Below are 15,426 nucleotides of genomic sequence, written 5' to 3' on the forward strand. Positions count from 1 at the left end.
CCAAAAGTTGTCTTTCTATTGCAGGTAGTATATAGTCGGAACGAGCCGGATCGAACGACTATAGCATATAGCTCCCATAGGAACAATCGGAAAAATAAATAAAAAAATAACTTTGCTGTTTTTCATTTTACTTTTTCGACATATAATAATGGTTAATTATTTTAGAATTACGGTTAAAATTTCATCAAAATCGGACGACTATATCATATAGCTCCCATAGGAACAATCGGAAAATAATGAACATAAATTATAACTAAGCTGTTTTTAAAATTTTTCTATACGCAATTAAATCAAAATGTTAATGTTTTCAAAAGTATTTAATTCTTGCAATAGCTGCAAGGGTATATTAACTTCGGCTTGCCGAAGTTTGCTTTCATTCTTGCTTTTAACTATTACATTGTATTATTTAATTTTTTTTACATATATTTTTTAAAATTGATTTATATTTTGTATAAGAGTGTTAAATATATATATATATATAAAAAATGTTAATAATATTAATGTTCAATATGTTACAAATAAAAAATAAACAAAACAAAATCGCAGAACCAATTTATTAAACTGTGTGGCATATCAAATTGATCAAAAAAGCCATATTACAGAAATGTAAATGGGTTATGAAAGACATAACACCCTAAAATGGAAACAATAACAAACTGGTATGACAAAAATATCAGATTGGTATGAAAAAATACCTTAATCTTACCACAATGCAAGGCAAATCTGATATGTGCAGCATGTCAATTTGATAAGAAAAAATCCCAAATTGATTTGTTTGAGAGTATCAGTTTGTTATGTATCATATTGATATGCCGCATGTGGCATCAATTTTGTTATGAACAAATACCCAAATTATGCCTAGTTCTGGTTTGACTTTTTCTCAATACCCAAAAATGACGATTTTAATGGTTAAAGAATGAATATAAATTATGAAACCAAGAAAAATTAAAATTGTTTCCAATCAAAAAAATATTATTTAGGGGCACTTAAACATCACTTAGAGCAAATGTGTTTGATCAGAAATTTTGACTTTGACGATAAATCCGTGACTTTTTGCTCTGGTTTATTAAAAGTGACTTTCAGCAAAAAAAATGATATAATAGTTATTAAAAATGTTGCCAAACTTAAAATTTTCGTATTTATTCTATTTCTAACTATATGTTAACGGAACACAATCATCTCGAGTTTACGTACAGAAGTGTGCGCAAGCCCTTTTGGTTGTTTTCAGTCTTAGAGTTCGGGTATGCTTTGTTATAGTGCGTGAAAATATAAGCTTAGCTAGTACTTTCCTTGTTTGCAGCGACAGTAAAATCAATTCAACAATTTCCGAAGAAGAAAATGTACTGCCTTCTTAAATTGTTTGCGCAAGACCGCATTGGGGGTTGGAAAAACAGCGTTATTGCTATTGGTTGCTTGTCGTTTCGGCATAAAATTTCAGTACGTACCTAATATTTAAACGACGAACGGAAGCAATTGCCATCTCTCTCTAGCTCATCTGTATTCCCATTATTCTGGGGTGCGAATGAAACGAAACCTACATCGTGAAACGAAGATAGAAGCTGAGTTTATAACAAGCTGCAATGACCATAGCGAGAGCTCGGTTTCGGGACAGCCTTCTTTATTTCTGAAGCTGGTATTGGTTGACTGAAGTAAAATGAATAAGCAATATTTCATGTTTGTTTTATTCAACTAAGTATGTAGCCAGTACCAAACACAGCACAAAGTCATCGTTAATAGGAAAAACTTATTCGAGGGCTATCCAGAAGCCATCTGAGGAGTACTCGTCAGTACTGTTCAGACCTCTTATTTCATTTGACGGAATCGTGTCGAGTGGATATTCATAATAAATTCACTGATGTGGGCTTATATGTGTTGAATTTACATACATACTTATATTGTGCTAAAGAAACAAGAATCAGTGTTAGGTATTCCAAGTGATTTGGAAATAAATATTTCGTCTTCAAATCAATCGATCTCAGATAATAAACTTCTCATTGTTATTTTTTAAATCTCTTAATGGTTTTTTATTGCGAAAATATAAACTTTAAGTGAGTGCAATTTAATCATATAGATTATATGTGGTGTTTTACCACTGTGCTACAAAATTGAGTTACTGAGGCCGTGTTTTTTCTGAACATGTGCTCATAACTGCTATCGGTTATTAAAAAAAAATAATTGACGTTAATAATCCAACTGCTGAAACTAAAAAAAGACTTTCCCATGTGTTCTTTCCTAAGGATTTAGAAAGACTTAAACGATATTAATTTCATTTACTACATAAATTCAAATACTACATTATTTACATGAGGTGCATTTGTATTTACACCAAATATCTTTTGATTTCGGAATTAAAGGCTTAAATTCTTTGAGGTAAGTTTATCATAGTATTGAGCATTTGGTAACAAAATTTTTAAATGCAACTTTTATATCCAGAATAAGCCGCGAAGTGCACTGCATCGCTGTTTAAAATAGTTTTATAAAACAACACGAAAGGTTGATCAACATACTATATTTAAAATGAAGGCACTGTCTAGAGAAAAAGGCGACTAGAGGACATACAGAAGGTATACAATTTTTATAACCTTTTCAGAGGGTATTATAAATTCAGTCAGAAGTTTGAAACGCAGTGAGGCAGGTATTTTCGACCCTATAAAGTAAATATATCAGCATCACTAGGAGAATCGATCTAGCCATGTCCGTCTGTTCGTCAGTCCGTCTGTCTTTCTGTCCGTCCATCCGTCCGTTTCTACGTAAACTAGTCTCTCAGTTTTAAAGCAATCTGCATGACGTTTTCCGAAAAGTCTTCTTGTTGCAGGTGGTATACAATAGGAGCAACCGGAAAAGCAGCAAGGCTAATTAATCCAGAATTACGTTTTAAATTTGGCTTACGACGACTTTTAATTAGCTACCACCGGAACGATCGAATAATTTAGCTGAAAACTATCAATGCTTGAATATTTTCAAAGAAATACGCATAAAAATATATATTTAAATGTTTTAAAGATATTTCATTTTTGCAAAAGCTGCAAGGTTATACAAACTTCGGATTCCCTGCACTAGGAAGACAACGTTTCTAAAAGTTTCATGCAGAGAGAGTCTAGTTTGCGTAGAAACGGACAAAAGGAACTGGCTAGATCGACTCTCCTAATGATGCTGATTAAGAATATATATACTTTATAGGGTCTGAAATGTCTCCATCACTGCGTCGCAAACTTCTAGGAAAAATTGTATTACTCTCTGCAATGGTACAAAAAGACCTTTTAGTCGAGGAAAAGCTAGTTAATTGTTACTTCGAAATACAAAAATATAGTTTAAAATTTAAATTCTGGAATGATTGCATTGCGTTCGGTTAGAAATGGGTACAGGATATGAATTCAAACTCAGATGCATATACAAACACAGATGAAGATTGAAATGTGCATACATATCCACATATATTTTGACATATAAAAATCTAAAAAACTTAAGAAACATTTTTGTATCTGGAATATTGATAATTTTATTAAAATCATTCACGCAATTTAACGGTAACATAAAAAAGTACTGTGTCCCCAATTTTCACCTAATTTACAAAAGTTTTTTTATTTTAAATATAAACAAAGCAAGAAAAGAAGCAAGTTTCGGCAAGCCGAAGTTATATACCCTTGCAGCTATTGCAAAAATTAAATATTCTTGAAAACATTAAAATTATGATTTACTTGCTTATATGTTTAAAAACATTGAATCTATGATAATTTGCAGCTCAGTTATACGATAGTTCCTATGGCTACTTTATGATATGGTTTTCCGATTTTAATAAAATTAAAAGCGTAATTCTGAACTGTCAAATTATTAATAAGAATTTTTAAAAAACATTACAAAATATAAAAGTATTTATTGTTTCCATGGGAGCTATTGATTCCATGGGAGCTATATGATATAGTCGTCCGATTTTGATGAAATTTAAAAGAACAGACGGACAAGGCTAGATCGACTATCCTAGTGATGCTGATCAAGAATATATATACTTTATTGTGTCGGGAATGTCTCCTTCACTGCGTTGCAAACTTCTGACTGAAATTATAATACCCTCTGCAAGGGTATAAAGAAGAAAAATTAAAAGTCACTGTGGACGGCGTCCACGTAGTGACGTTGAGCACCGGAAAGCGTGCGCAAAGAGGCTCCTACATATAGCCGTAATCCGATCTTAATAAATAATATACAAATCTAAAGGCATCGCTTTTATAATATGTAGTTTGAGCATACTAAGAGTTTTAGGATTAGTCATTTGGTTCCAGAGAAATTGTGTTTCATATATTGGATGTGTTGGGGCCGGTGGAGCAAAAAGTCATACTTTTATGGCATGGTTGTATTTTGGCTCCGATACTCCGTTAAAAAAAATGAATAAAATTCAGACAGCATTTTTGAATTGAGAACTTTTTTGTTTTTTTGTTTTTTTGTTCTGAAACCAATTTTACTGTGTTTAGCAGCTCGAGATGAATAACTTTTGTTCTACCTCTTCTTAGCAAACCCGCTAGTATTGCGGGAAAACGAGTACAGCTACAGATACGTTATATTTATCGTAAAAAAGGTTTTTTCTTTAAGTTAAATAATTACAGAATTAAAGCCAAAATTGGGTTTTAGTGATCAAATTATATCGTTTTTCTTGAAATCTCCAGTATAGATTTCTATTTATTTTTGAGTCCTTATAGCCTTTGAGACTACGCAACTTTTGCTTTATAACACATTTTTATAGCCTTGCAGAGAGTATTATAATTTCAGTCAGAAGTTTGCAACGCAGTGAAGGAGACATCTCCGACTCATGAAATATATATATTCTTGATCAGCATCACTAGGAGAGTCGATCTAGCCATGTCCGTCTGTCCGACTGTACGTCCGTCTGGCCGTCTGTCCGTCCGTTTCTACGCAATCTTGTCTCTCAGCTTAAAAGCTATCTCCATGAAACTCTCCCAAAAGTTGTCTTTCTATTGCAGGTAGTATATATGTAAGTGGGATCGAGGCGGATCGGACGACTACAATCGGAAAAATAAAATTAAAACAAGAAAGAAAGCAAACTTCGGCAAGCCGAAGTTCATATACCCTTGCAGCTATCGCAAGAATTAAATTTTTTTGAAAACATTAAAATTATGATTTACTTGCGTATTTAAACCATAATTCTGAAATATTTAACCATTGCTATATGTCGAAGAACTAAAAAAAAAATTAAAAAACAGCAAAGTTATAATTTTTTTTTCAATTATTTTTCCGATTGTTCCTATGGGAGCTATATGCTATAGTCTTCCGATTTTGATGAAATTTTAACCATAATTCTGAAATATTTAACCATTGCGACATAAAGCAATACTTGAGTATTTAAACCATAATTCTGAAATATTTAACCATTGCTATATGTCGAAGAACAAAACAAAAAATTAAAAAACAGCAAAGTTATAATTTTTTTTCAATTATTTTTCCGATTGTTCCTATGGGAGCTATATGCTATAGTCCTCCGATTTTGATGAAATTTAAACCATAATTCTGAATTATTTAACCATTGCTATATGTCGAAGAACTAAACAAAAAATTAAAAAACAGCAAAGTTATAATTTTTTTTCATTTATTTTTCCGATTGTTCCTATGGGAGCTATATGCTATAGTCGTCCGATCCGGCTCGTTCCGACTTATATACTACCTGCAATAGAAAGACAACTTTTGGGAAAGTTTCATGCAGATAGCTTTAAAACTGAGAGACGTGTTTGCATATAAACGGACGGACAGACGGACAGACGGACAGACGGACGGACAGACGGACGGACAGACGGACATGGCTAGATCGACTCTACTAGTGATGCTGATCAAGAATATATATACTTTATAGGGTCGGAAACGTCTCCTTCACTGCGTTGCAAACTTCTGACTGAAATTATAAATATAACTTTGCTGTTTTTTAATTTTTTTTAGTTCGGTTTAGTAACGGTTTACATACGACTATACGTATATAATTTTTTATGTGGAGTTCCTGAGCTTGGGCTCGTAAAATATTACAATTTTTAAACAAAGTAAAAATTTTATTTAAAATATGCCTCGAATGACACCAGAATGCTGGGATCCGATAGTAAACAATTTTTTATGTGGAGTTCCTGAGCTTGGGCTCGTAAAATATTACAATTTTTAAGCAAAGTAAAAATTTTATTTAAAATATGCCTCGAATGACACCAGAATGCTGGGATCCGATGCTCCGTTCAAGGTTGTTCAAAAAAATACTTTTAATTGGTATAGCTACAAAATAGAAAATATTTCTACATCGTTTCTCAATTACAACAAATTTAAAGGACTTGTTAAAGAATTCTAGAATAATTTTTTTTTGTGTTGGGTAGGTCATTACAAAAAATGTTTGTTCTACGACTTTTTGCTTACTTATTTAGCGGGAAATCGCTAATACAGCTAAACTTACACGGCTATTGTCAAATGCTAATCACGTTGTTCTAACATAACTGGTCTAAATAAAATAGTTTAAAAATTGTTTATTGTTTTTTTTTATTCATTTGAAGTTTTTTAAAAATTTTTAGAATCAAATTTTGTTTATTTTTTTACGTTTATAGCCCTTGGGACTTCTCAACTTTTGGTGTTTAACTAATCTTTCTGCATGGATTTTATTGAAAGCTACTTTTCTCAGTTAGTTAAAAGTTAACGCTGCAAGAATGTCATAAAAGTATCCACCACCTTATCCTTCAGTCAGAAGGAAACATTCCCGACCCTAACAGCATCATAAGGAGAGTCCATCTAGCCATGTCCGATTGTTTGTCCACTCGTTTCTACGCAAACTAGCCCATCAGTTTTAAAACTAATAGTAGAAGTTGAAACGAGCCGGATCAGACGACTATATCATACAGCTCCCATAGGAACAATCGGGAAAACATAGGAAAAAAATTATAATTTGGCTGTTTTTAAATTGACTGAATATACTTCGATAAAAAGTAATTGTAATGTTTCAGAATTACGGTTCTAATTTTATTAAAATCAGACAAATAGCTGATTGTAAAACATAATAAAAAATTTTAAGTTTTTGCATAAGCTTGGACTTGCCGAAGTTTTCTTCCTTTCTTGTTAAGTGATCTTTAAAGTATTGTCAAACGTAGTTTTTTAAACAAAATTAGTTTTTTTTTTTGTAAAACCATGGCCACAATATTGAGGTACTTTGACTATATTTCAAACCAAAACTTCTTTTTCAAACAAAAACACCGCTGAACGCGGTAAAAAAGTCGTGACGGTGCGATCGAATAAAATATATGATATCAAATTTTATATCATCATTATGATATCAAATTTTAGGACGAAAAATGAATAAGCATTCAACTTAATAATTACACTTTTTAAATGTACCCGTTCGTCGCTAACTTTTGTTTTGTCGAGTCGAGCTACACCCCGCATTTTCAAAGTTTTCAAAAAAGAGTTTCTTGTCGAGCAGCAAATTCGCCGTAATTACCACCAAATTACCATGAAATTTTGGAATAAAGATCATCATCGATGCAGAATCTACTCCACAAAGGTGAAAACCAATTGTTTTTTAAAATTTTTAATTTTGTGCAAGTGAACCAAACTTGTAAGAAACAAACTTCCTTTGCTTGTCTTATATAATCTACACAAAAACATAGTTGCCAATAGATTCTAAAACAATAGCTCGATTTCGATGTCTACCGATAGGCATGAACGAGACACACACACAGATAATAACTAAGGTCTAACATGTCACAGAGTGGGCGTGGCAACTTTTGAAATAAACTTACTGGATTACTGCATGTCGAATCCAAAATCTCTAGCTGTTTTTGTTTACGAGATATCGACGTTTACACGGACGGCAGACGGATATGTCTACACTCATAGAAATTTCTCCCTAAAATCCAATAAAACCGCTTTGAATTTTCGCCAAAGGCGAGTCACGTTCACTTGAAAATTTAATTCTTAAATTAATGGTGATTCCTTTCTTTAAACAAGAAATGCATCTCTTAAACCAAGAAATATTATTACTAAAATAAAGAACAGTATTTGTATAAAATCGCAGTCGGTGACATACACACATTGAGAAGTTTCGCCGTAAAAAACTACTCACACAAATGAAGCGCGCGACGAGAACGCACGGATAAAATCCATGTTCGTTGTGTGGTAGACACCCCCATCTCGCCATCTAGCAAACATACACATGCATTTAAATTCAAACTTTTACTAGGGTTAAGATGATAAAGATAAACATGATTTATAAAATTTATATTAGATCATTTAGATATACAAATAATACCAAAACTTGAAAATAACTGACATTTTTATTTGGTCGTTGGCGAGAACCAAACCCGGGCCTTCCGCGCGGGAGTTGGACATTGTAATACTAGGCTATATTCGCACCCAAAAAATGAAAGTCAAGAACAGAGACCGTTTCGTCAGCTTGGACAAGTAATGTTAAAAAAAAATCAAAATCTGATCTTCTATCCATTCGGAAATGGTCAGGCAACTTAGCCGCTAGGCTACCATAAGGCAGCTGAGTCAAAGGCTGCTTTTTTATTTTTGAGGAATACCGTCCGTCCGTGTGAACGTCGATATCTCGGAAACTACGAAAACTTGTCTCTCAGTTTGAAAGCAATGAGAATGAAACTTTCACAAAAGTTGTCTTTCTGTTGCAGGTAGAATATATGTAAGCCGGAATCGGCTCGCCGAAGGCTCTTCCTTTCTTGTTTCTAAATCACTACAAATATCTATTTTATATATAAAACATAATTCAATATATTTTATTTTATATTTTTTTAACTTAACTAATTTCAAAGCTAAAATAGGAACTATTATAACTTAAGCACTAAATTTGTTCATTTAAGAACCTTAAAAAAAGTATCGAAATATATAAGAAAATTTGTTGATTAATACATATATAATTCTTTTTTTATTTTAGCGCATATACCATTCTATGACCTGTACAAAAATATCTTCGTATGTCATCCAACGTTCTTGCAAGTACATCAATAATCGAACAAAAGACCTATAGACAAATTTATGATAATATAGATCAACTTTTAGCAACAGACTTAAATGAAGAAGAATTGGTAATGAGTTTATCTCCAAAGGACATATCGATACCTACCGCCATTTCTCAGCAACATCAAGTGGATACTTCTATCAAATCGAATACAAACGAAGCATCGACACACAATACCGTAACTGCAGCAACCGCGATAGCGGTTGCACATCATCAGCACAATCTTTCGAACATTCACCACCTGCAAAGTCTTCATAGTCAGCATCAGAGTACCTTATTTAATAGTAATCACTCAACACCTTTTAGCGTAACCGATATCTTAAGTCCAATTGAAGAATCGTATCGCAAACTGGAACTGAGCGGAAACCCGCCATCTCCATTTAGGTAAATATATAGCCACTCTTATATATACTTTTATTGGAACATTTTATTGTATTCAAATATAAATGTTATTCCCGTTACTCGTAAAGTAAAATGGTATATTGAATTTGTTGAAAGAAATGTAACAGGCAGGACTGTAGGTGTTGGACTCTGTGTGTGTGTTTCGATCATATCTATCGGTAGACACAATTTAAAATCGAGCTAACATTTAAGATGTTATAGGACTATAATGTCCTCTGCCGCCGCTTTGCCGCCGCTTTTCCGCGCCTCTGCCGCTGTTCAGCCGCTGCTCTGCCAGTAATCGCTGCAGTAGAGAGACAGAACGAGAGTAATGTTAGCGGGAGGTGGAAGTGCTAGCTCTTAGCCTCTCGTGTTGGCTTTGCAGTTCGACAGATGAAGCCACCTAAACTTAATTAAAAGCTTTGAACGGGTAGATGCATCAAATCATTATGAAATACCTTTTTTGGTGCAGGCATGTATTTTTAGGATACAGAATTCAGGGCCAGAAGAAAAGAGGAAGCGCGTTTGACAATATAAAGAGTTTTTTGAAGATCTCGGAAGGAATATGACCAACATAATACCCATCTCCGATATCTTGATGACTGTTTTCTGTCGGTATATGACTGTTTGTCAAGGTATAAAATAATTTTACAAATCGAACCAAAAGTCAAATCCAGATTTGAAAAACCCACCCCTTCAAGTTAATTTTGTTCTTTTGTGTTAGCATTAGATGGTGTTTTTCTATGAGAAAACCAATGCCTGTAACAGTAACATAAAAATTAAAATTTGTATTGTTATTCAGAGAAAAAGGATAATATAATCATGCCTTTTTCAATCGAATTTTGCGCTGTTATGTGCCAAGAGGGAGACCGAGAGAAAAAAATAGAGGTCCTATACCAAAAAAAAAAGAAAAAACCTGAGCTATTAACTTATTTCTAAGTCCAAAAGAATTAAAAAAAAGAAGAGGGAACGCTATAGTCGAGTTCCCCGACTATTAGATACCTGTACTCAGCTAAAAATTTCTTACTTTATATTTCCCCACAAAACAATCGAGGCCCAGGTGGCGTCTTTTGTCGGACTGCAACAGCCAACACTAAAAGCTAAGAGCGTGCAGTGTCCCCACCCCCATTTAACAGTAACATAGCTCAATTTTTAAAATTTTTTCTGTCTACTGATAGATATGACCGAAACCTACACACAGAATCCAATACAAAGGATCTAACATGTCTCAGAGTGCCGTGACAGAGGTGCTTAGTGTATTGCTATTCGAATAGGATGACAATTTTGGAGAATGTTTCATGCAAGTAGCTTAAAAACTGAGAGACTAGTTTGCGTAGAAACGGACGGACAGACGGAAGGACGGACGACAGAGGGACTGACAGCTGAGCAAGATTATATATACTTTATAGGGTCTGCGTTGCAAACTTCTGACTGAAATTATAATACTCTTGCAGCCTTGCCTTCAATTCTTTCGGGCGGCGGAATTGCTAAAATGCCGAAGTCTAGAATCGAATAGATTCTGAGACGCAATCACAAAAAAATTTGTAATAGGTCAAATATGATTTTATAAACCAAATTTTTAAAGAAATAATGTTCTTAAACCATCAAAGAACAAGGAAAAACCATCTGCATTTTAACTTATCGCAAAGTATTTTAAATTAAAAACGCGTTGTAATTTTGATACGCAGTTCAGTTCCAACCGATCTCGGAACCAGGACCAAAAAACGGGTCACTTATGTGGTTGAAGAATGGACAGCCGTCCGATGGTCAAGCTAGGTTTGCCCCAAGTGCATTTGTGTAGTAAAGAGGTAAAAGCTTTGAAGGACAACGATATTTGTAGCATTATTACTTTTATTTATTTATTTATTTTTTTCAATATCATTACTCAGTAATAAACTGCATTGTTATTTCGTAATTATTTTCTTTAACAAGAAAGGAAGCTAGCTTTGGCATGTCGAAGCTTATATATATATATATTTATGTCGCTATAGCAAACATAAAATACTTTTTAGAACAGCTTATTTCCGATGTTTATGCGTAAATGTTCAAAAACATTGATTTTCGCTGAATTATTCGATCGTTTCATAGAAGCTCTATGATATTGTTCTCCAATCAAATAAGTAAAACCCTAATTCTAAATTATTAAACCATTATATAGCTTTAAAAAAGCTTTTGTTTGCTCTTTATTTATTTTTTTAATTTTCCGATTGTTCTAATGGGCTTGATGACATTAGGCCTGTTCCGGTTTTCACTCGGAAGTGAATTTGATAACATTTTGGGATTTCCTTTTAACATGGGAAAATTTCCCTTCTTTTGGTCGCTTTTGCTGCCAATCAAAATTAGCTGACTGAAAGATGTCCCCTATTGACAAAGGCGTTTGATTTGTCAGAGTTTTGGTGCTTCAGGGCTGATTAAATATTTGCCGCTGGTGACCTCCAGCATTAATGGTATACTTGTTTAACGCATAAAATCGAAGGAACTGGCATTGGCGGCCACAAACACAAATTTTAAAATTTTTGTATGCCGATTTTTGGCTAGTGCTAGAAAGTGTTAAGAACCACAGTTGCCAAAGGCGATGAAAAAGGTCCCACAAGAGACGTTTTGCACAAACAGAACATTAAATTAAGCGGTTATAAGAACAAAAACACTTTAAAATTTTACCTTGATTAAATGCCTATATTACCATAATAAGACAAAACACAAAAAAGCGTGCTAAAATAAGTTCCAAGAAAATACTTGTTTTTTTCGTACCATGACAGCTCTTGCAGCCTTCCCTTCAATTCGTTCGGAAACTAGAACAAGGGGGGCGGAATTGCTTAAATGCCGAAGTCTAGAATAGATAATAATAATTAATTTTTAACAGGTTAAATATGTTTTTATAAACCAAATTTTTAAAGCAATAATGTTCTTAAGCTATCAAAGAATAAGGAAAAAACCATCTGCACTTTAACTTATCGAAAAGTATTTTAAATCAATTAATTTTTGTGCTTCCGGAATTGAATCTGCCAGCCAATTGCTTGGCGGAAAGTTTCCGTGAGATTTTTACGGAAGTTAACAGAGAATTATCAGAAGGAATGCGGCTGTTACAAAAATTAAATATTCTCGCAAAAATTAAGATTATTATTTACTTCCGTATATGTTTAAAAACATTGAAGCTATGATGATTTGCAGCTCAATTATTCGATAGTTCCTATGGCAGCTATACGATATCGTTTTCCGATTTTAATAAAATTAAAAGCTTAATTCTGAACTGACAATTATTAATAAGGCAAAAAGAATTTTTTAAAATAATTACAAAATAAACAAGAAATGAAGCAAACTTCGGCAAGCCGAAGTTTATATACCCTTGCAGCGATTGTAAAAATTAAATATTCTTGAAAACATTAAAATGATCATTTACTTGCGTTTACGTTTAAAAACTTTGAAGCTATGATGATTTGCAGCTTAATCATAATTTTAATGTTTTCAAAAATGTTAAATTCTTGCAATAGCTGCAAGGGTATATGAACTTCGGCTTGCCGAAGTTTGCTTTCTTTCTTGTTTTAATTTAATTTTTCCGATTGTTCCTATGGGAGCTATATGCTATGGTCGTCCGATCCGACTTGTTCTGACTTATATACTACCTGCAATAGAAAGACTACTGTTGGGAAAGTTTCATGCAGATAGCTTTAAAACTGAGAGACTAGTTTGCATATAAACGGACGGACAGACGGACAGACTGACAGACGGACAGACGGACGGACAGACGGACATGGCTAGATAGACTCTACTAGTGATGCTGGTCAAGAATATATATACGTTTTAGGGTCGGAAACGTCTTCTTCACTGCTTTGCAAACTTTTGACTGAAATTATAATACCCTCTGCAAGGGTATAAAAAGTTATGTTTAAAAAAAACAAATTTTTTCCTTATATATTTATTGTTCCAATGGGAGATTAATGTTATAGTCGTCCGATTATGATGAAAGTTAAACCGTAGTTCTAAAATATTAACCCATTACTATATGTCAAAGAACTAAAAAAAATTAATAACAGCAAACTTATAAATTTTTGTTTTATTTTTTTCGATTGTTCCTATGGGAGCTATATGCTAACGTCGTTCCATCCGGCCCGTCCCGAATTATATACTCCGTGCAATAGAAAGATAACTTTTGGGAAAGATTCATAGCTTTAAAACTGATTTTGCGTAGAAACTGACGGACAGACGGACATACGGACATGGCTAGATCGACTCTCTAAATGATGCTGATCAAGAATATAAATACTTTATAGGGTTGGAAAAGTCTCCTTCACTGCGTTGCAAACTTCTGACTCAAGTTATAATAAAGGTTCTTTCTCTGGTTTTGTTTTGCGTTGACCCAAATAGTAAATAAAATCTGTAAGTAGATTTAGTGACTAATTCATTGAAGAAAGTGATGAAAAATGCCGTATAACGAGCCCCTATGGCATTCAACTGTGACGGCGACCATTTGCCCATATCAATTTATCGACTAGACCAAAAAATTTCTAAAGGTTCAAAAAAAAAAAATAATTAAAAAAACAGAATCGAAGTTTTTCATTAAAAAAAAATGTGAGCTAAACCACTTCGGATGACTTATTTTGGCCCACCTTACATTACTTAACAAGAAAAGAAAGAAATTCGGCGAGCTGAAGTTTACATACCCCTGCGCTATTGCAATTAAATATTCTTTAAAGCATCTAAATTTTGATTTATATGCGTAGATGCTTAAAAATATTGTAGCTATGATTATTCGATGGTTCCTATGGCAGCAATATGATATTGTTTTTTGATTTTAATAAAATTAAAAGCGTACTCCTGAACTATCAAATTATTACTAGTCAAAAAGAATTAGTTACATTTTTTTTAATTTATATTTTTGGTTCTCATGAGAGCTTTATGATATAGTCCTCTGGAAATGAAATTTAAACCCTCTGTAATATTTAAGCATTACTATTTACCTCGAAGAACTAAAAAAAAATATATATTAACAGCTAAGTTTTCTCATTTATTTTTCCGATTGTTCCTATAGCTCCCATATGCTATAGTCGTCCGATCCGGATCGTCCCGAATTATTTACTACGTGCAATAGAAAGATAACTATTGGGAAAGTTTAACGCAAATAGAAACAGACAGACGGACAAGAGAGGAGAAACAACATTATAACTTTGCTCTTTACACGTATATATATATATTATATATTATATATATATTGTCCGAACCAGCACGCTCCGACTTACATATATACTATCTGCAACAGAAATACAGCTTTTGAGAATGTTTAATGCAGATATGTAGCTTTAAAACTGAGCGACTAGTTTTTGGACGGCCAGATGGACGGACATGGCTTTTTGCATTCTTCTAGTGATGCTGATTAAGAATATAAATATATGGAAATATTTCCTCCACTGTGTTGCGAACTCCTGGGTACTACAAAGTTTATAGGAATAACTGTGGAACGAACGTCGTTTCCGAACATTCTGAACATTTTTTTAAGTTTTCATCGTTTTCATGTATGTAGATTTACACTCATTTTTTGTAGTTGTCTTTTGTCCTTTTTGGTTTTGATCAAACTTGGTGTCGTCCGACGCAAGGCCAAGGAATGCTAATTTTTTTGTAAAGTTTTTGTCTTTGTTTTCCTTGTTCGTCATGTTTTTGGTATTCTTTTTTAAAAAGAATCTCCACTGTTTTTTTATACCCTTGCAGAAGATATTATAAATTCAGTCAGAAGTTTGCAACGCAGTGAAGGAGACATCTCCGACCCTATAAAGTATATATATTTTTGATCAGCATCACTAGTAGAGTCGATCTAGCCATATCCGTCTGTGCGTCCGTCTGTCCGTCTGTCAGTCTGTCCGTCTGTCCGTCTGTCCGTCCGTTTCTACGCAAACTAGTCTCTCAGTTTTAAAGCTATCTGCATGAAACTTTCCCAAAAGTTGTCTTTCTATTGCAGGTAGTATATAAGTCGGAACGAGCCGGATCGGACGACTATAGCATATAGCTCCCATAGGAACAATCGGAAAAATTAATAAAACAAAATTATAACT

At 33.5% G+C, this 15,426-nt stretch overlaps 1 protein-coding gene across 1 annotated transcript in view; it reads left to right on the top strand.

Annotated features, from left to right (window-relative positions):
- Positions 1-1,775: 1,775 nt before the first annotated feature.
- The window catches only part of LOC108134620 (thyroid transcription factor 1), an 88,824-nt gene continuing 75,173 nt past the window's right edge, over positions 1,776-15,426 (top strand). Inside the window, exons 1-3 of the mRNA XM_041708540.1 lie at positions 1,776-2,370; positions 8,918-8,979; positions 9,043-9,385. Of these exons, the coding sequence (XP_041564474.1) occupies positions 8,958-8,979; positions 9,043-9,385 (365 nt within the window). The 5' untranslated portion in view covers positions 1,776-2,370; positions 8,918-8,957. The remainder of the gene's footprint in view (positions 2,371-8,917; positions 8,980-9,042; positions 9,386-15,426) is intronic.

Source organism: Drosophila elegans, unplaced genomic scaffold (genome assembly GCF_018152505.1).
Source record: "Drosophila elegans isolate 14027-0461.03 unplaced genomic scaffold, ASM1815250v1 contig_257, whole genome shotgun sequence".
In the NCBI taxonomy this organism is placed as follows: domain Eukaryota; kingdom Metazoa; phylum Arthropoda; class Insecta; order Diptera; family Drosophilidae; genus Drosophila; species Drosophila elegans.